Source organism: Acomys russatus, chromosome 1 (assembly GCF_903995435.1).
Source record: "Acomys russatus chromosome 1, mAcoRus1.1, whole genome shotgun sequence".
Classification (NCBI taxonomy): domain Eukaryota; kingdom Metazoa; phylum Chordata; class Mammalia; order Rodentia; family Muridae; genus Acomys; species Acomys russatus.
In genome coordinates, this window is record NC_067137.1 from 21,901,379 (window position 1) to 21,925,324 (window position 23,946).

At 48.4% G+C, this 23,946-nt stretch overlaps 1 protein-coding gene across 1 annotated transcript in view; it reads right to left on the reverse strand.

Moving 5' to 3' along the window:
• Positions 1–3,386: 3,386 nt before the first annotated feature.
• Togaram2 (TOG array regulator of axonemal microtubules 2) overlaps positions 3,387–23,946 on the reverse strand; it is a 58,385-nt gene continuing 37,825 nt past the window's right edge. The window contains exons 16-21 of the mRNA XM_051170081.1: positions 21,089–21,206; positions 20,652–20,746; positions 18,880–19,096; positions 17,906–18,122; positions 9,351–9,437; positions 3,387–3,855 (exon numbers count right to left, since the gene is read on the reverse strand). Of these exons, the coding sequence (XP_051026038.1) occupies positions 3,518–3,855; positions 9,351–9,437; positions 17,906–18,122; positions 18,880–19,096; positions 20,652–20,746; positions 21,089–21,206 (1,072 nt within the window). The 3' untranslated portion in view covers positions 3,387–3,517. The remainder of the gene's footprint in view (positions 3,856–9,350; positions 9,438–17,905; positions 18,123–18,879; positions 19,097–20,651; positions 20,747–21,088; positions 21,207–23,946) is intronic.

Genomic DNA, 23,946 nt, shown 5'->3' on the forward strand with positions numbered 1-23,946 from the left:
CTGTCTTAGTTACTTTTCTATTGTTGTGATAAGACACCATGACCAACTCAGAAGAGTTTACTTGAGGCTTATGGTTTCTGATAATTAGAGTCCATGACTATCATGGCAAGGAACATGGCAGCAGGCAGGCAGGCATGATGCTGGAGCAATAGTTAAGAGACATGACTACCAGGCAGAGAGAGATGGAAAGATGCTGGGAATAACATGGCTGTTGAAGCCTCAAAGGCCACTCTAGTGACACATCTCCTCAAACAAGGCCACACCTCCCAATCCTTCCCAAACAGTACCACCAACTGGAGACCAATTCTTCAACTAAATCAGGTCATGGAAGCCATTCTCATTCAAACTACCACAGTACCGTCCCATGGGCTGGAGCTCTAAACAGAATAGGAAAGAAGAAAGCAAGCTGAGCACCAGAATTATTCTGTCTGCTTCCCTAACAGAGGATATAACAAGTACTCCTGGTCCTATGCCTTCCTCACCATAATGGTTTATACCCTCAAACCATTATCCAAATAAAACCTTCAGTTGTTTCTGTCAGATATTCTATCATAGAAACAGGAGAAGTGATATGGGATTCCTGGTACTTTTAGTCTACAGGCATCTCTCTGATGTACTGTTCTCATGTTGGGGATGGAGAGTGGGAGTGGAGGGTGAGAAGAGGACTTACCATATCCAGGGGCCACTTGCTCACCCCCAGGAGCATCTCCCATGTCTCAGTTAGGTTTACTATAGCTGTGATGAAACACCATGACAAAGGCAACTTGAGGAGGAAAGGGCTTATTTGGCTTGTTTCCACATCACTATTGATCACTGGAGGAAGTCAGGAAGGAACTCAAGCAGGGCAGGAACCTGGAGGCAGGAGCTGATGCAGAGGCCATGGAGGGGTGTTGCTTACTGGCTTGCTCCTCATGGCTTGTCCAGCCTGCTTTCTTATAGAACCCAGGACCACCAGCCCAGAAATGATAGCACCCACAATGGGCTGGGTTCTCCCTGATCAATCATTAATTATGAGAAGGCCCTATAGGCTTGCCTACAGCCGATTTTAGGGAAGCATTTTCTTAATTGAGTTTCCCTCCTCTCAGATGACTTTAGCTTGTGTCAAATTGATACAGTAATTCAAATCCTAGAAGTGGAGTTTCTGGCTCACACACAATCAATCACACACAGTGGGGTGAGCCCAGCTCTAAGCCACCATCTCTGGGGTCTATGGGGACAACACTTACTCTGCCTATGAATAATGTTCAAATGAGCCTCTTGGAAGAGATTCCAACCGGCTGAGGCCTAGTTATCACACTTTCTTCTCTTGGTTTGTAAGCAATAACCTGTAGTCCAGGCTGGTCTGCAGCTTCAATCCACTCCACTTGATTTGGGGTTCCCAAGATCTGTCAGAACCACACAGCCCTTTCTCAATAACACTGTGCCAGGGGTGTAGGCTGCAGAGACCTTGACTCCCTCAAGAAATAGATTAGACCGTGAAATCATGAAGAAAAATAGAACAGAGAAAAGAGTTGACAGTTCTTTTCAACACATCAAACCAGAGAACCCTAGGGACTGGAAGCTTTCGGTTTGAGGTAGGTGCAAAAGAAAGGAAGTAGCATTGGGCTCATCCTTTTTGTTTTATTTTAATATTCTCTTTCTTTCCCCCACCCACCGTGTGTGTGTGTGTGTGTGTGTGTGTGTGTGTGTGTGTGTGTGTGTGTGTGTGCAAGGCCCTCCATCTTATTCCATGAAGCAGGGGTTTTTCAATCAAACTCAGAGCCTTCCAGCATGACTAGTCTGCTAGCCAGCTTGCTCTGCTGATCCCGCCTTTGTCTTCTGAGCCTGGCATCACCACACCAGCTCTCACACTCACAGAGAAAGCACTCCAACCACCGCACAATCCTCCCAGCTCTGTTAGCTTTCATTTTCTGCCTACAAAAATCCCCATCGGTCTCTAAGTCTCTGCGTTCTTACAAGCCCAAAGAATCTTGGAACAGTCTCATCTCTCCTTGAATCCTGACAAGCAGAAAATACAGGTCTCCCCACACATACAAAAAAGCTTGCTCAGACAATAAGCAAATATGGTTAATTAAATTGTACAAAACTTTAGAAAGATTTACAAATCAGCCTCTTCGAGTGTCTCTGCACAACATCTTTTGCAAGTCTTTCTCCTGGCCCAGACTCAGGTGGCTTCCTGGGGGCGGGGGGAGCTCTGCTGGGGTCACCATCAGGTGACCAGCAACTCACACTGGCTCTGGAAGAACCCAAAGTCACACTTAAGCTGGCTATTAAAAGCCAAGCCCTGCCCTGACTTGCAATCACCTACCGAGCATGGGAGGAGCTGGCCAACATCCAGCTGGCACCCAGCTTCCCTGGCTTACGGCCAGACTCCCCTGGAGAGGCTGAGAACAGCCTAGAACTCACATCAAACCGGAGGCCAGATGATGGATGATACTGGGGGATTCCATTGGGTAGGCAGACACACTGCCTTGAGTTTAGGCCTCAGGACCTCACCATCTGGACCTGTCCCTATATGGTGCTATGTCTGAGTCCTTGGCCAACAATGAAATGTCACCCCTTCAGCCTTCACTACATCAGAGCTGCCTGGCTGTGTGTTCAAGGCAGTGATCCGAGCTACTAATCCTAGTCATAGCATTGCCAACCTGTTGCTGGTTAAGGAAAGCCAAAAGTACCAGAAAGCGGCGGGGGGGGGGGGGGGGGGGGGAGGCGTCCAGAAGCTAGTCAGGATGCCGCTCACTGGTTTTTCCTTAAAGACCAATGCGTTTCTCTCCTTTCTCACAACCTGGCCCACACTGAGCCCAGCAATCCTATGATTCACCCCATCTGTAGCAGCCTGTGCTAATTCACATCATCCATGTGACAGCCGAGCATTGTACAGCATGCACGCTCCACCACGCGTTCCTTCCACGCTGTCTTAAACATGGAACATCATCCAGTCCTTGTCAGAACGAGCCAGATGGGCAGCTTCTACCTAAGGCACTGAGTGGCGCATTTGTCAGGTTCTTCCTGCTTTGTGATGAGCCGGGCAGACTCCCTAGAAAGTCCCATGGGACGAACAGATTTTTAGCTCAGGACGCTGCAGCCCTGCAGCAGGATAAGCTGGAAGACGTGTGATGCAATGACTTCCAATCAAGCCAACGACAGACAGACCATATCCGAGACTGTGAGATGCAGGAGGCTCTTCCAGCTGCTCACAGATGCGGGGCAGGGCCGTATTCCTGCAATATGTGCATCTACGCGGTCCTCTCCTTTCCTAGCTATTTGTCACTATCCCATCTAAAATGAGGTTTACTGTTGTCCTTTTTCATAAACCTGTCTACTGGAAAATTCTCTGTGACTGGAAAAAAAATGTATAAGATAAGAAACCCTTAGAAAAATAAGCAGTTCTTTTATTTCTACTTCAAAATATACTATATACATTGCAGACTCTAAGGAGGAAAGTGGACCATGAGGTGACTCCATCATAAAAATAAAATAAGGTAAAAAATAATAATTGCCCATTTCAGACTCATCTCTAATCCAGCTGCTGGGGGCAAGTGGTTCCTGTCATCGCACTGTCAGGGGTCATCCCTCCACCGGTCACCTTGTCGTTGCCCTCCAGACATTCAGAGTCTAAAAGTGCCTGGAGTGTCTTGAGGACTTGCTGGGGTTGATTAGCAGCAAAGTCTTGCAGGCGGGACCCCATTTGCTCCTGGAGGCTCCTGGCCAGCCTGCACACCACCGTGCGGACGTTCCCTCCGCGCCCAGGCAGCACACCGTTGCCAGTCATTTTGTTCAGTAAGTACCAGAGGACAGGAAGGATGTGCCGCTCCACAGCCTGAGGCTTTCTGGGGTACACTGAGGCCACCAGCACTGTCACAAAGAAAAGAGGAAGGGTCATTTGAGCTGCACACTCTTTCTTCCCACTTCTGTGTTCCAAAGGACAGGCACCCCAGCAGGGCTGATTTCCCACCTAGGCACTGTGCGCAGTTGAGCCTCATGACATTCACAGGCCCATTAAAATGTTTCAACTTATTTTTAACACCAGAAGAGAAATATTGCTTTGCATCCATAACAGTCATGAAGTATAATTTTATTTTTTTAATGAAAGGACCACAAAGTCAAGGCAAATGATGGAGGTCCGTGATGATCATAACGTGTTCCCTTGGCCCCAGTGAGGGCGATGTGGTGGGTTACGATCCCATCTCTGCTGTGTGAACTTGAGAAAGACACACCACCTCTCTGAGCCTTTTTATGTTTGTAAAGTAAAGATCACAGGCCTAAGCTTCGCTCTCAAGATCATTGGAGATCCCATAACAAATGGCAGGTATCTGAAGTAGGCCGATGACAAACAGGAGGTAATGTTAGCGTTGCATAAATCCACATCGCCACTTGTGAGAGTCATACCATCACAGAGATGCTACACCAGCCATGTGTGACCCGGTAGGAATGAGATTATCCTAGAGGCACGCTTGTAACCTTCTCTTCCACTATCCAACTACAGAGACAATGGTCCCTAGGAAATTGGGATTTCCCCCAGAAGAAGAGAAGAAAGACTTCTGGCAGCCAGAGGGGAAACTCTTCTCCCTGCTACTTGCCAAAGCACCTTGCAGTGAGACTGGAGATGCTGAGCATGAATATGCTTGGCCTGGGACAATGTGGCTGTGTCTATGTCTATTCTAACCTAAACTCCAGTCAGGACCCCAAAGATGTCCTGGGGAAGGCTACTGCACCTCTTTGCTGCTCCTCCCAGGGTGGCCACAGTAAGTAAAAGTCCTTCCTCTATTTGTCCCTATCACTTGTTCTTTAGTTGGCCTCTTGAGGGTGGGTAGCAGAAACTAGCTTGTTAGGGGACCAGGGTCCTAACCCTGGCTCTAGCAACTCCAGTATCAGGGGAAAGTTGAGACTCTCCAAAGAACAGTTATAGAGGAGCAAGATCCACACCCAGCATTGGACATGGATGGAGCCTCACGGGCAAGCAGCAGTCTGTGAGGGTGAACGCCTGTGCAAGCCATCAGCCTCCAAGTAGAAGAACCACCTGAACCTGCTTATCTCAGAGCCCAACCTGCTAAGCCCAAGACTACTCTATCACCAAGGTAGGTACCAGAGCTGCAGCCAACATCAAAGCCTCCCCAGGCCTTTGTGGGGAGGTCATCGTGGCCTGAGGCACCCCGCTCTGGCATCCTGGTCAAGCACTGATGAAGGTAGTGCTTCACTTATTTATAGGGACAAGAACCTAGAAGGTTCCAGAAGGCTATGTGGGCCTAGCCATGTCTGAAAAACTGCTTCAGTCCAAGTCTTGGAACTTCAAGGCTCCATTTCAAGCTAAAAAGATGGATGTGAGCCATTGTTCAGAGGAGGAAAACACGTCTCAGGCCAAGGACTTTTCCCTCATAAAGGCCTCACTGGAGACAGAACACTTTGCCTTGACTCCAAAGCCTGTGCCTGCACTGTCCTCCAAACTTTGAGGAGTTCCAGGTCTCGGGTGCTAGTCTTTTGTCCTCCTCTCATCAGCTTACGGTCTCCCAACCCCTAGGGCGTTCCTCTGAGTTATGGCACAGAGGGGAACCAGATGACCTGCATGCCTCCCTCGATGAGACTCTCCAAGGCATCTTCATGGAACGTTAACTTCGGCTGGGACTACCTCAAGGCTATATCAGGGTAGCTCAGTAGCCAAGAAGGCAGAGGAGTGGCCCAGTAGCCTTGAGGAGGGAAGGCAAAGGAGGCAGGAAAGAAGCAGCTATATACATTTAACAGCCAAAATGTGCCCTGAGTCTCTGTGGGATCTCACACAACAAAAGTGAGGGCATGAAAAGTGTACATGCACACCCTGTGTTTGTGGCCATATTACTCTCACAAGGGCCTGAAGGTGGGAGCAGCCCAGTGTCTATCGTCAGATGGAGGGGTAACAGTCTGGGAGTGTATGTACAATAGTCTATTTTCTACCTTAAATTGAAAATTCTGGAGGTTAAAAAAAAAAGGTTTAGTCAGTAAAGTGTTTTGCTGAGGCACGAGGGCCTGAGTTCGGTCCCCAAAACTCATGTTTAAAAACAAACAAACAAATAAACAGATAAATACTTTTTTTTTAAAGCTAGGCATAGGTATATACTAATGCAACTATAATCCCAGCAGTGGGTAAGTAAAGACAAGAGAATATCTGGGCTGTCTGGTCAGCCAGTCTAGCCAAATTGATGAGATCCAGGCGCAGTGAGAGACTCTGTCGCAAAAAAAATATAAGGTGGAGGAGGCTGGAAAGCTAGTTCAGTGGTTTACGGCACTTGTTGCTCTACAGAGGACCGAGGTTCAGTTCCTAGCACCCACCTGGCAACTTACAACTACATGTAACCCCCGTTCCAGGGGATTCAATGACTCTACTGATCTACCAGGGTTTCTGCTTACATAACACACAGACATACACTCAGGAACACACACACACACATACACACACACAGAGAAGTAAGTATGTATTTTTAAAAATTAGAGATGACTGAGAAAGCTCCCCTAGGTCAACCTCTGGCCTTCATATGTACACATGGGCACACCCACCCATGCACAAACATATACACACAAACACATGCATGCACGTATGCCCACACACACGAGCGCGCACACGCATACAACCACACACACACACACACACACACACACACACACACATGCAAACTCTAATGCCCGCTACAATTTGGGTGAAACTTGAAGGCATTATGCTAACTGAAATAAGCCAGTCTCCAGAAGATAACCTGTATAGAAGTCCACTTACATGAGGTGCCCACAGTAGTCAGACTCACAGACACAGGAAGCAGAGTGGTGGTTGCAGGGGCTGAGAGGAGCAGGGAGTTTGATGGTATGAGAGTTTGGGCTTGACAAGATGAAGAGAGGTGGATGGCAGTGACAGTTGGACAATATTAGGGATGCATTCAACACCAAAGAACCTCTTTAAATGGAGATAATAGTAAAAATCAATGTTATGTGTATGTTAAAACAATTTTTAAAATGGAGGGAGAGACAAAGTAAAAAAGAAAATGAGAGCAATCCCAAGAACCATTCCAACCTTAGCTCCTAACCCTAACTCTAACCTAGTCCAGGAACAAGACACTGGCTTACGCTCATGGGGTTCACCAGCCCGTCCCCTATCAGACCCCCTTCTGTCCCATTATGGCTTGCCTACACACCCTCATGGACCTGACTCTCTGAGCAGTGAGGTGTACTTACTCTCTTGGCCTCCAAGGTCCAAGAACCAAACCTGCCCACCTCAGCTGCTGGGCCCACATGCCCTCACCAGCTCAGTGGCCTCAGAGCCACAGTCCCCAGGCCCAGGGACGTGGCAGTCATTTGGCTGGTGAGGGACAGAAGCCTTCTGGGAGCCACTGTGAGAGAGCAACCCCCTTAAGCTTCAGCTTAAAAGGCAGCTGGAGTGATTACAAAAGATTTACTCCTAGTGAGCCCTAAGTCCATACCTGTGCCAGGGGCGTTTCTAGCCAAAGTGTTACTTAGCAGAAGAGCTTGGAAGAAACTTGCTTCTAGGGCCTCTTGAAAAGAAATGAGGAATATTAACAGTAAGCCAGTAATCTATGGTCAGACTCCTCGCTCACCTCTGGGCTCCCTAAGTTACTTAATGGATACTGTGGTTGGTTGGTTGGTTGGTTGGCTGGCTGGCTGGTTGGTTGGTTGGTTAGTTGGTTGGTTGGTTGGTTGGTTGGTTGAGTTTTTGTCAGGGTCTTTTATATCCCAGGCTGGTCTCAAACTCCCTATGTTACCAAAGATGCCCTTGAATTTTTGGTCCTTCTGCCTTTACCTCCCAAGCACAGGGGTACAGGCTTATGTCACCGTGTCCTGTTTATTCAGTGCTGACCATCAGACTCAGAGTTTCAAGCATGCTAGGCAAGTACTCTAACAACTGAGTCTTGTCCCCAACACTTTCCCAACAGTGCAAGGGATGTCATATGGGACCTTGTCTGTTGTAGACAAGCACTCCACCACTGAGCCACATCTCTGGTCTGCAAAACACTGATTTTTGGGCAGCAGAAAGGGTTATGTCTGGTCTCCTGGGTGATCTTAGTTTCATGCCCCTATCCTCACCCTAAGGCATCCAATCCCGATACTGAAGCTACCACTGATGCTGTCAGTCCTCATGCCACATCGTTATAGAAAGCCTGGCACCTGGATGGGAGGTAAGAAGTCTCTGCAGGGACATAGGAAAAACTGAACCAGGAAATAGAGACAAGGTCAGGGGCAAGAGATGGGATGGGAAAGACAGAATTAGGAGGTAGCACCAAAATCCTTAATGATGCTGGCTGTGACAACCGAGCACCTCCTGGGCATCCAAGACACATAGGGAAAGCTTGTTTCCAAAACAAACCAAGGGAGTCTATGTCTGGGCTATAGTTCTGTCAGTCAAGTACTCACCTTCTGGCCTAAATTCTATCTCGAGAACCCTCATAGGGTGGTTTCCAAGAGAAATGCTCCCTCAGGCTCGGATCCTGAGCACTAGCCTCCCCCCTCCCCCACACACACACACACCAGGCTCAGATCCTGAGCACCCAGACCCCAGTGCTGTTGAGAGAGATGGCGCAGCCTTCCTGGATGAAGCACATCACTGGGGGGGGGGGGGCAGGCTCTGAGAGTTCCTAGCCTCACCCGATCTCCTGCTCACTCCCTCTGAGCCAAGGTTACACGTTGGCTTCTGGTTCCAGCTGCCTCCCACCATGCCTCCCCTACCAAGAGGAGCTCTTATTCCTCTGGAATTGGAAGCCAGGATGTTAAACTATTTATTCTGTGTGCTGATTTGGGGCATGCGGGTTTCATCACACTAACATAGAAATAACTGATACACCACAGAGACAGACAGACAGGTAACAGATGAGTACGTACATAAATAAACAGGTATGGAGGCACGTGCTTTGTAACCCCAGCACTGAAGAGTAAACTCTGGCCAGCCTAGCCTACTTAGAGAGTTCGAGGCCAATAGGAGACCCTCTCTCAAAAAAACCTACATGGATACCACCTAAGATATGGCAGACAAAGTAGTCATTTGGCTTCTATCTGCATGTACACACACATGCGCGCGCGCACACACACACATGCACTTTTTAAAAAGGTACTCAGTGGGCTAGGGGAATCCAGGTTTCTAAAGAGGAAGAAATACATTCTTAGAAACTATTTGGTTATATTTATATATGTGTATGTATATATGTATGTATATATCCCTCACTTTCACCAAAAACAAAGATTGTCATCTGGTAATGTGGAGATTGTCACAGAAAAAGCAAACTATGAAAATTCTTAAATGGTCTTTGAGATCTAAGAAACTACAATACAGGAGAGAACAGTGATGGACAGCTGGGCTGGGTGGGGTCAAAGGTGCTCACCTGAGAGGCGTTCTGTGACATCCAGCACCGCAGGACCACTCAGGAAACGCACACGCCCGGCAAACGCTTGCAGGAGGCAAAGGTGGTCTGAAAGAGATGGAGATGTCTGTAACCATGGCATTGCCAGCCACACCAACACACCAGGCCCTCATGGTGCTAGGTGTTCACATGCCCTTATAGGAAGCCGCACTATGGGGAGCTGAATGGATTCTTCCAAACCACAGTGGACTCGAGAGGTGTGTGTGTGTGTCTGTCTGTCTGTCTGTCTGTCTGTCTGTCTGTGTGTCTATGATGTCTGTGTATGAGTCTGTTTGTGACTGTGTGTGTATCTGTGTGTCTATGTGTCTGTGTGTGTCTCTTTGTGTGTCTGTGTGTCTGTGTCTGTTTCTGTGTGTCTGAGGGTGACTGTGTGTTTGTGTGTGACTGGATGTGTCTGTATGTGTGCCTGTGTGTATCTGTGAGTGTGTCTAAGTGTCTGTGTGTCTGTCTGTCTGTGTGTGACTATGTGTCTGTGTGTGTGTGCATGTGTATGTGTGTGTATCTGTCTGTATGTGTGTGTGTCTATGTGTCTGTGTGTCCGTGTGTGTGTCTGTCTGTCTGTCTGTCTGTCTGTGTCTATGTGTCTGTGTGTGTCTGCATGTGTGTGTGTGTCTGCATGTGTGTGTGTGTCTGTCTCTCTGTGTGTGTCTATGTGTCTGTGTGTGTCTGCATGTGTCTGTGTGTCTGTCTGTCTGTGTGTGTCTATGTGTCTGTGTGTGTCTGCATGTGTAAACATGTAGGTGTGGAGGTCAGAGGATAACCTCAGATGTTGTTCCTCGCCTTCCACCTTATTTGAAGCAAGGTTATCTCACTAGCCACTGCTGTAAATCAGGCTAGCAGGCCTAAAAGCTCCCAGAACTCTCCTGCTGGAAAAACAAACATGTGCATCCAGATGGATCTGGGGACTTGATCAGGTCCTTACACTTTCATGACAAATAAGTATTTTACCCACTGGCCTATCATCCCAGCCGAGGACATTTTTTTGAAAAAGCAAATAAACATAAGATATTGGAGGAAGAGGGGGCGGTCTAAAGCAGTTAGACGTCGCCCAAACAGGCTGCGAAGTACTCTGTAGACCTGATTCATATTGTCTGCGGTTTTCTAACTTGTGTTAAAGTGGGGTTGGGATAAAAAAGGTGGCTGAATGGCTGGTAGATAGAAGACAGACACACAAGTGTGATGGGAGCAATAGATGAGGGGAATGCATAACTGGGCATTTGGATGTATTTGTAGCTTCATGATGAATCAAGGCGCTAACCAATGCTCACACAGAGGCCGTTAAAGGGCTGGGGATAGCATTCAGAAGTCAAGCTTTCCTTAAAGCCTGAACTCACACTCTGGTCACTAGGCACCCCATGCCAGGTAGTCACTTATTCCCACAGGGAGCACCTGCTGGTGATCCTTACGTTATGAACATGGAGCCCAGAACTAGGAAAAAGGGGTCGCCCATCCTCCAGGAGGTTTCTTTGATTTGAACGTGAATCTCTCTCAGGGCAGGAAAACTGGTCACGCTGCCAGAACCTGAACGCCGAGGAAGGGTCAGTCAACACCCTTTGGTCTATCCAAAGAAGGCAAAGATCAGACCATTCTCCTGTTATCTATTCCCCAGTGCTCCTGCCATGAGCCTGGAGACACCGGTATGCCCAGCCCCCAGCATGCCCAGCTCAAAGCATGCCCAGCTCCCAGCATGCCCAGCTCCCAGCATTTTGTAATCACAGCAGTCATGGAACAACTTAGTGGAAGGTAGGGCAAGTAGTGCAATGCTCATTTGAGGGTTGTGCCTATGAGGCTTGCCCACACCTTTCAGGAGCCACTCAGCTAGTGTGCCCTGGTGCCTTAGTTGATTTTCTGCTTCCAGAATTTTAAAAAACAGAATGAGCAATTTATAAACTATAAAACTTTACTTGGCCCAAGGTTTGGAGGCTGGAAAGTCCCAAAGCAGGTACTAGCCACCTGTGTGTGAAAAAGACAGAGAGGAACCCACAGCTATCCTTTACCTCAGGATCCCACCCTGAGATAACTGAGCCATCCCTCCAGCCAAGCATTCCATCCACCCATGAGGGCAGAGCCCCAGCCTGAGCAGTTCCCAAAGGTCCTGCCACCCAGCAGTACCACAGAGGCATTCCAATTTTTTTAAAAAAGGTTGATTTATTTGTATGTGCATTGGTGTTTTGCCTGCATGTACGTCTGTGAAGGCGCCAGGTCCCCTGGAATTGGAGCTAAAAACAGTTGTGAGCTGCCACCTGCGAACTGAACCCAGGTCCTTATGCACTATCCAGTGCTCTTATCCACTAAGCCATCTCTCCAGGTTGGGGTTTTTCAGTGTTAGTATGGTTTAGAGGGGGAAACCTTAAAGCAAAGCACCTGAGGTCCCAGAGCCTGGGCTTAGTAAGTGCTTGGTCCAATGTAGCACAGCTAAAACAAAGCCTGTCTCCCTCCTTAGTCTTCTCCCACAGGGCTCAGCCCAGCTCCTGGCCCTTGGCACGGTCCTCGAGAGTCATAAAGAAGTTCCCTGGGGGTGTCCTTGAGAATGAACAATTGACCAAGCAGATCAACCAAACCACGGTCCTATGGCGGCCAGCATACAGCAGATACTTCATAAATGCCTGCAGTGGACGTGTCATATACTTTCCACTTCTCAATAATTAACAAGCATGATTCTTTTTAAAAAAAGATTTATTTATTATTTATACAGTATTCTGCTCACACATGTGCCTGCCCACCACAAAAAGGCACCAGATCTCATTACAGGTGGTTGTAAGCCACCATATGGTTTCTGGGAATTGAACTCGGGACCTTCAGAAGAGCAGCCAGTGCTCTTAAACCTCTGAGACATCTCTGCAGCCCACAAGCATGATTTTTACAGAAAAAAAAAAAAAAGGCTTTTTTTTTTAATGCTTAAATAACCAGGGAGACCACAAAGTAGCACTGAAAACCAGTTGGCATTCATTTGTTTTCTCTTTGGATGTTTAGACAGGGGCTCACGTGTAGCCCGTGTGTTCACTGGTATTAATCCTCCTGTCTCAGCCTCCCAAATGCTGGGATTACAGGTATGTACCGCCACAATGTCTGTCCTGAGTAGAAGTGAAAGAGCCCACATCAACATTGTATTCACGTGTGGCTTTTCACTGGGTAAACTTGGACAAATATGGACACCTAACAGAAGATAGAGATTTTGAGAGCTTGGTATGTAGGAAAGGCGTCTGGATGCAGAGTCTAAGCCCATTAGCAATAGAACTCCAGTCATATGGTTGACCGACATTTAAAGGCAGAGAGCAAACAGCAAAACTCGATCCAAGGCCACCCACACCCCAAGCTTATCTACCCTCTCCAGGACTGGCCAGAGGCTGAGCTAAATTAAGAGAGCTCCTCTTGGCCGTGAGAAGCCAGAACACCGAGGTCATCTGGGGGAGGCAGAGCTGTCTGCAGCCTGAGGTTTTCATCACGCAAACACAACTAAGCCAACAGAGGTGACAGGGCCAACCAGTCTGCTCTGGCACTTTCTTAATCCTCAGAAAAAGTCCCCTGAAATCAGGTCTCACTGTCCAGTAGAAAAAATGTCACTGAGCCTCAAGTTCAGAGAAACCCCAAATCAAGAAGTGGGTGATTAATGGCAGAGGCCAGGGAACTGGCTGCCCAGTCTTCTTCCTGCACCCTAAGGGGACAGCCGCAGAAACCAGCCCCTGTTATGTCAACCAGCATGTCATCTAAACCACCACCCCTCAGGAAAAACCCAGGAAGAAGACATAATTGTGGTGGATGAGGCTGTGCTAACCCCTCCCCCCACTCTCACCCCTGCAAATTTCACAATGAAGAAGCCTCTTCAGGGTCATCCTAGAAAAGCCAGCCTCCCCATTTAGCTGTGCCATCTGGACTCCCAGCCAGAGGACAGAAGCCTCACTTGGCATTTGTATTTGCTCCTCCTGCCCTGCAATCAGTGGGAAACAGACTGCGGCATGCTGTGCTGTCACTCTGGCCTTCCGCATTTAAGCGCTGCCCAGCATTTGACAGTCCACCTCTAGCCTGGAGCCCAGAATCCTTGGGGGCCATAAGGAAGCAGGTTGGCAAGAAAGCACTCCATGAGGGGGGAGGGTCCAGTGGAGCTCTAGAATCATCAGGCTTAGCTGGGTCATTTTCTGTCCCCACGGCCCAAGGCTCTGCAGCTACCACCCAACGCCCTGGACAGTGGGAAGTCAGTTACTCGCTTCTCTTCTGGGATAAGTGCAGCTCATCCTAGGCAGATGAAAACCTTTCCTGCAGACAACATGGTTCTACCCTTGGTACTCACTGGGGGTGATTAAATTCTCCATGTCATCAACCTAAGTCCTTAAGCTTGACACATTATAGCCAAAAGCACCATTAGAATCAGTGTTGCTGGAGGGACTAAGAAGATGTGTTACACACACAAAAACATTAACTGGCCCAGACAAGTCATTCCCACACTTGCTCAAACGGCACCACACCTGGAGCCAAGATAGCACACGGCATCACATATGTTCCACAGGAGCTTTCACAAGAAATTCATAGGGCTCCTCCCTTGGACCTTTGAGGCCAACACCATTCTGTAGTGAGAATTTTAGAGTTTTGGTTTCTTTTAAAAACACAGAAATATTATAAGAGTATGTTTTTGTTTTTGTTTTTGTTTTATCCCAGGTATGAGGATATGGGCTGCTTCTCAGCAGTTGACTATGGTTTGCCTCATGCTCCGGCAGGGGCGTGGATTTGCCAGCTGCAGATAGTTCCTGTGATGGTGTGATGTTTGGAATTCTGGGGACTTTTCTGAGGGTATATAAATGCTAGGGCCCCAAGAGGTGGGGTTAGTTGTTGGTTCATTGTTGGTTGCTGTTGGTCATGGTTTGTTAAGTAGTTGTGCACTAAGAAACAACAACAAGAAATTAGATGACACAGATCCAACTTGCCCAAGGAGCTTGATGCCCCTAATCAGCAGGAAGTAGTTTGACTTTATTCAGGGATCTCATTCTTTCCCTCTTCATCCTTCTTTCTCTCTTATCTGGTGTTAAGAGATTGAAAGGGAAGAAGAAAAGAGGTGGAGAAGAGGTAGAAGAAAGGAAGAACCCACAGAGTAGCAAACGCTGGTTCCACCAATCCAACCCCAACCTCAGCACTGATCTAAGGAGCACAGAAGACAGCCAGTCACACACACACACACACACACACACACACACACACACACACACACACACACACACATACACGCCTGCATCAGTGGCTGGTGGACCAGAAGGGCTGTTTTCAGCTATAGCCAAGAGGACTCTGTCTCAACAGGGAGAAGCACACGGCTGGAACCCTGCTTGCACTGTGCTGATCCCTGAAGGTTTCTGTGTTAGGAGCATGGTCCCCAGTGTGGAAATGCTGGAAGTGGTGAGACTTTCAGGAGAAACTAATGAGATCATTAGGAGCATTGCCCATGGAGGGGATTAATGTAGGCCTGAAGAAGTGAATTCATTTGCATATATGTTCTTTAAATAAATAAAAGAGTTGTGGGTAGGTCAGAGGCAACCTCAGGCATCAGTCCTTGCCTTTCACCACTGAATTTACCAGACTGCTGCCATCTCTGCCTCCCACTTCTCCACAGGAGCACCGGCATTATAGGTGCTTATGATGCCACATCACACTTGAAGTGGGTCCCGAGATCTGAAATTGTGTAGTCACACAGAAAAGTATTTACTGAGCGCAACCACCTTTCCCAGTGTCTGTCCTCCTGTTGCACCATGTTATCTTTTCCAAAGGAGCTTCCACTATTATGACACCATCCACCCCTGTGACGCCATCCACCCCTGTGACGCCATCCACCCCTGTGACGCCATCCACCCCTGTGACGCCATCCACCCCTGTGACGCCATGCACCCCTGTGACGCCATCCACCCCTGTGACGCCATGCACCCCTGTGACGCCATCCACCCCTGTGACGCCATGCACCCCTGTGACGCCATCCACCCCTGTGATGCCATGTACCCCTGTGACGCCATCTACCCCTGTGACGCCATGCACCTCTGTGACGACATCCACCACTGTGATGCCACCCACCACTGTGACACCATCCATCATTGTGCCATCACACACCCACTGTGACGCCATCTACCATTGTGATGCCATTGACCATGAGGCCTCCATCAAAGCTAATCAGACATTGGTGCCATCTCTTGGACTTCCAGAACCATGAATTAAATTTCCTTTTTTTATATAAACTTCCCAGGCTTGGAGGGTTTTTTTTGTTTGTTTGTTTGTTTGTTTGTTTTTTTGGTAGCAGAAACAGACTAATACACACTTCCAGGTCTACTACTTCCCAGGGTACCCACCCTAGGGGGAGTACAGCAGGTACTCGGATATAACTATGGGAGACACTAAATTCTGTTGTACATAGTGCCAGGCTTTTCCATGATAGGGAAGGTTGGCCCAGTGGCAAAGAGCAGCCTAAAACCCTTGGAAGGGGGTGGGGGTGGGATACAGGGGGAAGTTAAAAGAGCCATCTCCTCAGACATGAGTACTCATCCTCCCCAAATACCTAAAGCCCATTCTGCTTTGTGTAAGTCTTCCCAATAAGTCCAGGGCCTGGGGTGATTTAACAAGAGCCTTGACTGTTGGCAACAGCAATCTCACTCACCCAGAGCAGCACAGGGAACAAGCTGTAATTTAGGGCTCCATTTGTATTGTTTGCTTCACAGCAACAAACTCAGCAAATCATAAATTTCCTCCGAGATGAAATGTGGAAATTGACAATATTTATGAACCCAGGAGACAAAAAGGGACTTGACCAGGCCTTTGATTTGTAACCAAAGCGTCTCCTGGTGGCTCTAGCCAAGGACACAGCTTGCTGTCCCAGGCCCAGGAACTGGGTTCTTGCCAAAGCATAGGGAGGGAGGGGGGTGAGTTTGCCAGGGATGTCTTTCCCAGGATGCCCTGTGAATGCCAGAGGCCAGGTGCCACCTTGCACCTATCAGATACACAGCAGAGGCAATCTTCAGATACAAGTTCCTACACACTGGCCCAGACATAAGTCTACTTCGGCACTATTTTCTCAGCAGATCTTAAGCTTTACACTAGCCCTTCTCTCCAGAAATATACTAAACATCCCCTTCTAGCCACGATAGGACAGGAGAGGCACCAAAATGTCCACCTGACACTGGGGGACCGAGTGGCAATGCTGCAAACAGCATACGATCTGACACACTCTTGCTTCTCACGGTGACTACCCACTGCGCCTTCCTTTCTTTCCATGTTCTTTGCTCCTCTGTCACAGGCCATCACCAACCCCTGGCACAGATGAACCTTGCCAAGCACTCCTCACTAACCCCTGTAGTGCCCTGTGGCCCTGAGAAAGTAATTTCCTTCACATGACTGACTGTCAGGTAGCTATACCAGGCCTTCTCTCCTCACCTCCATTCCTGGCCATGCAGTACCTAGTAGATTGTGGTAGTCTGAGTAAGAATGGCCCAAAGGCTCATAGATTTGAATGCTTGGTCATCAGGAAGAGGCACTACTTGAGAGGGATTAGGAGGTGTGGCCTCAGAGTAGGTGTGGCCTTGTTGGAGGAAGTATGTCACTAGGGGTGGCCTTCGGGGTTTAAAAGCTCAAGCTAGGACTAGAGAGTTGGCTCAGTGGTTAAGAGCACCGGCTGCTCTTCCAAAGGACCTGGGTTCAATTCCCAGCACCTATATGGCAGCTCACAACTGTCTATAACTCCAAGATCTGACATCCTCACACCAATGCACATAAATTAAAATTAAATGAAAATATATTTAAAATAAATAAATAAATACATAATAAAAGCTCGAGCTAGTCCCAGTGTCTCTCTCTCCCTGCTGCCTAAGAATCCAGATGTAGAACTCTCAGCTCCTTCTCCAGCACCATGTCTGCCTGCATGCCACCATGTTTCCTACCATGATGATAATGGATGGCCTAAACCTCTGAAACTGGAAGCCAGCCACAATTAAATGCTTTGTTTTTAAGAGTTGCCATGGTCATGGTGTCTCTTCACAGGAATAGAACAGTGACCAAAACATAGAAAGAACGTGGAAAAACTTCCAGCCAGGAATTTAGAGGCTCTACAATCACAACACCTACTCTGTACAGCCATGGGCAAAACTAACCAGTGTTGTTTGCAACTCAGCTGACCCACATACAAAAAAATGGGTGTGGTGGTTTAAATAAAAATGACCCCATAGGCTCATAGGGAGTGACACTATTAAGAGGTGTGGCTTTGTTGGAGGAAGTGTGTCAATGGGGGACAGACTTTGAGGTTTTAGATGCTCAAGCCAGGCCCAGTGTCACTCTCTCTTCCTGCTGCCTTCTGATTCAGATGTAGATCTCTCACCCAACTCTCCAGGACTATGTCTGCCTGCATGCTGCCACACTTCCTGCCGTGACAACAGACTCTAAGCCAGCTCCCAGTTAAATGTTTTCCTTTATAAAAGTTGCCATGGTCATCTCACAGAAACCCTAACTATGGGTGTGATGGCTCAGGTGTCCCACGGGGACGGCAGTGGGATGCTCACCGAGGCTGTCCATCATGGCATCCAGCGCAGTGGACGCAGCAGTGGAAATCCCGGAGTTCTTGGAGTTGAGGTTGTCTGCAATTGCGATGATGAGGGAGAGCAGCATAGGATGTATGCTCTCCTTCAGCATGGGAATCATCTGCGCAAGGGATTCCAGTGCCCATTGGTTCACTTTCTTGTTGGAATCCTGAAGCCTTGGGGTAAAAGCATCAAAGACCTATGGAGGGAGCAAAAATCAAGAGGCTTGGCGGGAGTTAGCTGGGACTCCTCCTGCATCCCTGAAAGGGGTCACCAAACCTGTGCTAGCACATTACCAATGATGAAGAGATCACCTCCTCAAAGTGGGGGGGGGGGCCACAGGGGGAGACATGTACTGAGCATTCTTCACATGTCAATCACCCAGAGCAGTAGGGTAGGCCCTCTTTACTTCTTTTCACTGATGACCTTAGCGACCCGTGGTACTGTTATCACTCTTTACTTTCCCATTAACAATGAAGGCTCATGGAGGCTAATGCATCTCCTTGGATCACACAGCTAGTAGGGAACCTGACTCACCCTGGGTTCCCACCTGCCTGTCAGCATCACTCCAAGGAAAAGCAGAAATCCCTCCTGGTGTTCAGCCTGCTACTCAGACTGACCATCATTTATGATCCAGCCACTGTCCACCCAGGCTCTGATACCAAATATTATGCAAATAACTAACTGAATGTGACCCAAGACCATGACCATAGCGTTCTCTCTAGAAGAAGGATGGAAGCCACCCAGGAAATCTCTGAGCACTCTAAAGAAGTGTTCCAACGCTCAGCCACATCCAGTTACTCTTTCGGCGCTGCAAAGACCACCTGAAAAGTGAGTGGTCAGCTGACTCTGCATACATTTCCCATCCCACCCCCACCCCCAAATCAGCTCAGAACTCTCTAGATTGAATTGGCACCCACAGGGAGAAATCAGGGACAACATGGGTGGGCACTCACCTGGACTAGGTTGGCAGCGATGAGCTCTGGCTTGGCTTTGCAGTATTCGAGAAGCTTCCCAACGCCTTCCATCCGAGCCTGGAACTCCTTGGCCTCCAACAGCCTGGTTAGCTCCCGGAGCTGCTCTGCCATCTCCACACCACCCCGCAAGGAGGAGCGAAGCGCCATCAGCCGTGGGCCATTGGAGCCAAGCCTAGGCGGAAGCAGGGGCTGACCCCTGGGGAAGAGCCCAGGGGATGAACACACCTCTCATCACAAGCCGCATCCCACTGCCAGGTAGGACAGAAGCTGTGTGTCTCCTACATAGCTTACTCCAACCCCTTCCCCCCTTCTCCTCTAAACGCGTTACATGGGGACACTGCTCCTGGCAACTCTGGCCATCTCTTTTCCTCAAAGGACAAAGAGCAATATCTTCTCTTCCTGCTTTTTACCCTCTCCTTTTCCAAGGACATGTAAAGAATTGAGGGTAGGGAGGCTAAGTGAGAATGTGGCATGGAAAGATGACTGGTGCTAGTGTTGGGGACAGGAGGTCCTTAGGATGGAGCCCAGGGTTTCATGGGTACGAGACAAGTGCTCTGTCACAGAGAAGTGCACCCAGCTACCAGCTCAGCTAGAGTATATTTAACCTAAGGGAAGATTCAGGATTCTGGCGTCCATCACGGTCCACCGCCGCATGGTTCCCATATCCAGCCCCTTATTGGCTGGGCTCTCATGTTCCTCTAGGAATGGAATAGCCATGCTCCCTCACACGGGGATCACCCATCCATCAGAGCCTAGGCTGTTTCAGCAAGCCTGAGAGAGGCTCCACATAGGATTCCTGCCTCCCACGCTTAGTTCAAAGCCAGGGTCTCTGAGCTCTCACCCTACGCCCAGGTCCTATCTAACAGCTTCCAGTATCCTTCACTCTGTCATTTGTTCCTGCATCTCACATTCTTGCCTACTGAATACCAAGAGCCGTGTTTGGTCCTGAGAACAGAGAGATGAGATGCGCCATCTTTGCCTTCAGCATCTCACAAACAGGTTGGGGGACAGGGGTGTGAGGAACAGATGAGAACAAGGGGCAGCTGTGTGCCTGAGGGTGTGGGTGCTGTGTCAGAGGGTGTCTGGGAGAAGGGGACAGGCAAGCTGCGTCTTGTAGGATCAACGAGCGAGTTCTAGGTGCTCAGGATAAGCAAAACAGAACACAGCGAAGAAAGAACAGGCGCGGTTGGGAAGGCTGGAACTGATCTAGCCCAGGGAGGGAGAGCTGAGGAGGAGAGGGCAGGGCATCCTGGAGTTCCACAGGACCTTCCCAGGCATCCTGCCATGGTCAGCTATCATCCTCACAGGACATGGCAGAAGCAGTTCACATTTCAAGAAGAGGATTTCTGCTTGGTTTTTAACTGTCTGCAGTACACACCCTCCATCCCTCAGGCCAGGTCTTCTTATGTTTACCTCAGGACTAGTCCCAGGCTGACCAACCTAGCAACTAAAGAACATGCTGACCTAAGTGAATGAAGAGACGCTGAGCTTAAAGGGAGAGCCTGACTCATACAGAATGGCGTGCCTCAGCCAAGACTACCTGACTCAACATCTCTGGTAGATGTTGCCAAGCCAGAACTGGGTCTACCTAAGATGTGGCCAGGGGAGTGTACCCTACAAATCCACCCATTACTGGCACAAACCCAACCAGCTTTCAGACATGCCCCAGTCCATAATCAATCTCCATGGGTAAGTAAGACACCATTGGTGGCTCGGGTTATGGGGCCCCAGAGACACAAGAATAGCCATACCCCTCCTGACTAGGCAGCCCGTTCTCACACACCACCAGACTCTTTGACACCTTGCGGCCTTTGGCAGATGGAAGTTCATGATTGTCTTGTATTCCCTTGAGAAGTAGAGACACAGGATGTAAGCCAAAGGGGGTGGGCTGACAGACTGGTATAAACCAGAACAAGAAGAGTAACCCTCCCACCTGGGAGCACCCCCAGCTCACTGTCTGGGGCCCTGGAGGTAGGAGGGCAGAGGCCACAGTGTCCACTTAGGACAGGAAGGAGTGGAGGCCCAGGGAGCTTGAGACGCACAGGGGCAGACCCCAGTATAGACACTGGAGACAGAAAGCACATTAAAGCTGCCTGTCAGTAGTCATGATGAAGTCTCTGGAACCCCGACTCACTCCCCTGACCTACATGGGGGCCCCGAGTCGACCACTTGTGCTCCGCCAACTCACCCGTTGTTTGATGGCTGCCATGACTTTCCGTAGGTCATGAGACGGGAGGGACTGCTTGAGAAAGGCATCAAACTTTGCATTTGCCATCAAGATATTCACCATCTTCCGCCCATAAAACCTGCCACCGGGGAAAGAACAAATGAAGAAACAGCCACTGAGAGACCCAATAAATTCACTCTATGGCTTTACACAACTTTCCCAATTATAATAGGAGAAGTTTGCATACTTCTAATTAGAAAATCAATCCCTACCCAGTTAAAAATTAGATTCATAAAAGAACAAACATCATCCATAATGTCATTACCAAGAGGAAATCACTATTAAATTCTTATATATTTTCTTGGTCTTTTTTCTATGCATTTACATTTTAATAGATAGCAGAATACACAGGCAACTTGCTTCCAGACTTTTCACTTCCTAATTATTCATCTTCCCAGGCTATGTAATATTCTTCATAGGCACCTTTTTAAAAAAGTTTACAACATGCTCTGACACAACAGCCAGATATGGTTGGAGACTATAAGGCTGAAAGAAGCCAGAGGAGTGAGTAAGCTGTGTTTAGGACAAAGTGAAAGCACTGAGGTTTGGCCTACAAGCAACAGGAAGCCGAGGATAGGCCAAATGTTCATGTTAACCAAAATCTCTCCAGGCAACAAAATGTCTCGTCGATAACTCCAGCTTCACGGGATTCAACGTTCTTTTTTTACCTCTGTGATCACCCCATCTCACACACACACACACACACACACACACACACACACACACACACACATACACACACACACACACACACACACATACACACACACACACACTCCACACATGCATGAGCACGCACCCACAAAGTAGAAACAAAATAAATCATTTAACTCTGGCAGGAAGTGAGTGGGGAAGGACCGAGATTAGGGGCTTGAAGGCCTGTTAGGAGGCCACCATCACAGACCAGGCAAGGGAATAAATCCTGAAATACGCAACAGAGTGGGATCAAGATAAGGACAGTCAGTTCCAAGAGCTGATAGAGGAGTTAAATGGAAAGACTTCGAAGCTGACTGGAGGTGGAGCAGAGAGCATCTAGAATGGTGACTGCTCCCCGCAACCTAAGACCCTTTTACTTATAAAACGTGTCTCTATTTTTCTCTAAGGAAAATCAAGACAAGAAAATGCTAATAGTTTCCACTGTATCATGTGCCACTCTGTGTTGTCCAGAGGAACAACTATCACACTGCTTGTCATCTTTTCCTTGCTCTGGGTGAAGTCCCTCTTTGCAAAGCGATGTGGAGTTTGGGCCATTCCTTTAACACGGAGTCTTGTTTTTCTGAAGCCTCATTGCTGCCCTGTTGCTCTTTGTAACTTTTCACTACTGTAAGTCTGGTTTTAGTGCCCAATGACAGTGTGACACTCCGAAGGCGTTTGAAACAGCAATTAACTCAGCATTCTCTCAACAGCACCCAAAAGGACTTCTGAAAATAACTTCCACAGTTAACGTGAAAGGAAATGTGGCTAGCACCATTCCTGTGGTACAAGCTTTGACACCAAAGTTCATGCGATAAGCAACAGCCAGCACCAAGTTTGCAAAGGAGCAGACAGAAAATAAAACCCAGTCACTGGCTGGCCAACAGCAAGTGGGAGGCAGTCTCCGACTACAAGATGTGTTTCTATCACTTTCAAAGATGCTGTGACAATGTGGCTGGGAGGATTCAGTAACGGACGAGAATCCCCATTCTTAGGTGACTTGGTGAGCAATGGTGACTTTGAACAACATAGGGAACACAATCTAAGAAGCAGACTTAGGAAAAAGCAAAGAGCTCTTTTAAGGACACTTTATACTAAGGATGGGAGTGGAGCATCAGGTGATGGATGCTCCGATGGGATCAGAGAGAAGAGGCTGATGCTTATCTTTAATTGTCAACTTGACAGGAAGGGAAGTCTAGATTAGGTTGGCCTGCGGTCCTACCCATGAGGGATATTCTTTTTTTTTTTTTTTTTAAGTAATTTATTCAGATTATATCTCAATTGTTATCCTGTCACTTGTATCTTCCTGTTCCCCCCTCCCTCCCTCTCTCACCCTATTCCCCTAGCCTAGGTCTGTGACAGAAGGGGACCTCCCCCCCCCCACCATATAATCACAGCCTATCCCAGTCTCTTCCTGGTAGCCTGCTCCTCTTCCTCTGAGTTCCACCAGGCCTCCCCACCAAGGGGAAGTGGTCAAATAGGGGTCACCAGAGTTTATGTCAGAGTCAGTCCCCGCTCAAGGACAGTGCATGCAGTAAACCTAGAACCCCTATTCAGATCTAGCCAGTGAGGGATATTCTTAGTTGAGCTCACTAACATGGGAAGACATCTGCAGTGTGGCCCATCTCACAGGCCACGAACTGAGTGATGGGGAGAGCTAGCAAAGCACACGTGTGACGTCACTGCTCTGATGGGGAGAGCTGGCAGAGCACACGAGTGACATCACTGCTCTGTGCTCTTGACTGCAAGTGTAACATCACTAGCTCCTTCAGGCTCCTTCCGCCCTGACTGCCCACAGTGATGGTTGTTAACCTAGACTCTCAAGCCAAAACCAAACCAAAACAAACCAAAACATCTTTTCTCCTTTGAATTGTCTGTGTCAGAGTATTTTATCACAGCAATGGGAAATAAAACTAAGACAGATGACTAATGTCATCCACAGCCATGCCCAGATGACAGGCCCAATGGAGACTTGTCCTAAGGGGCAAGGAGACGCAGGAAGTCCTATGACTCTCAAAACCAGAGTACCATAAAGGAAAATGAAGTGTGGTCAGTGCCATCCCATGAGGAATTGGATCTAGGAAGAGAATGGGTCTTGATTCCCATCCCTCCTAACAATTACAGAC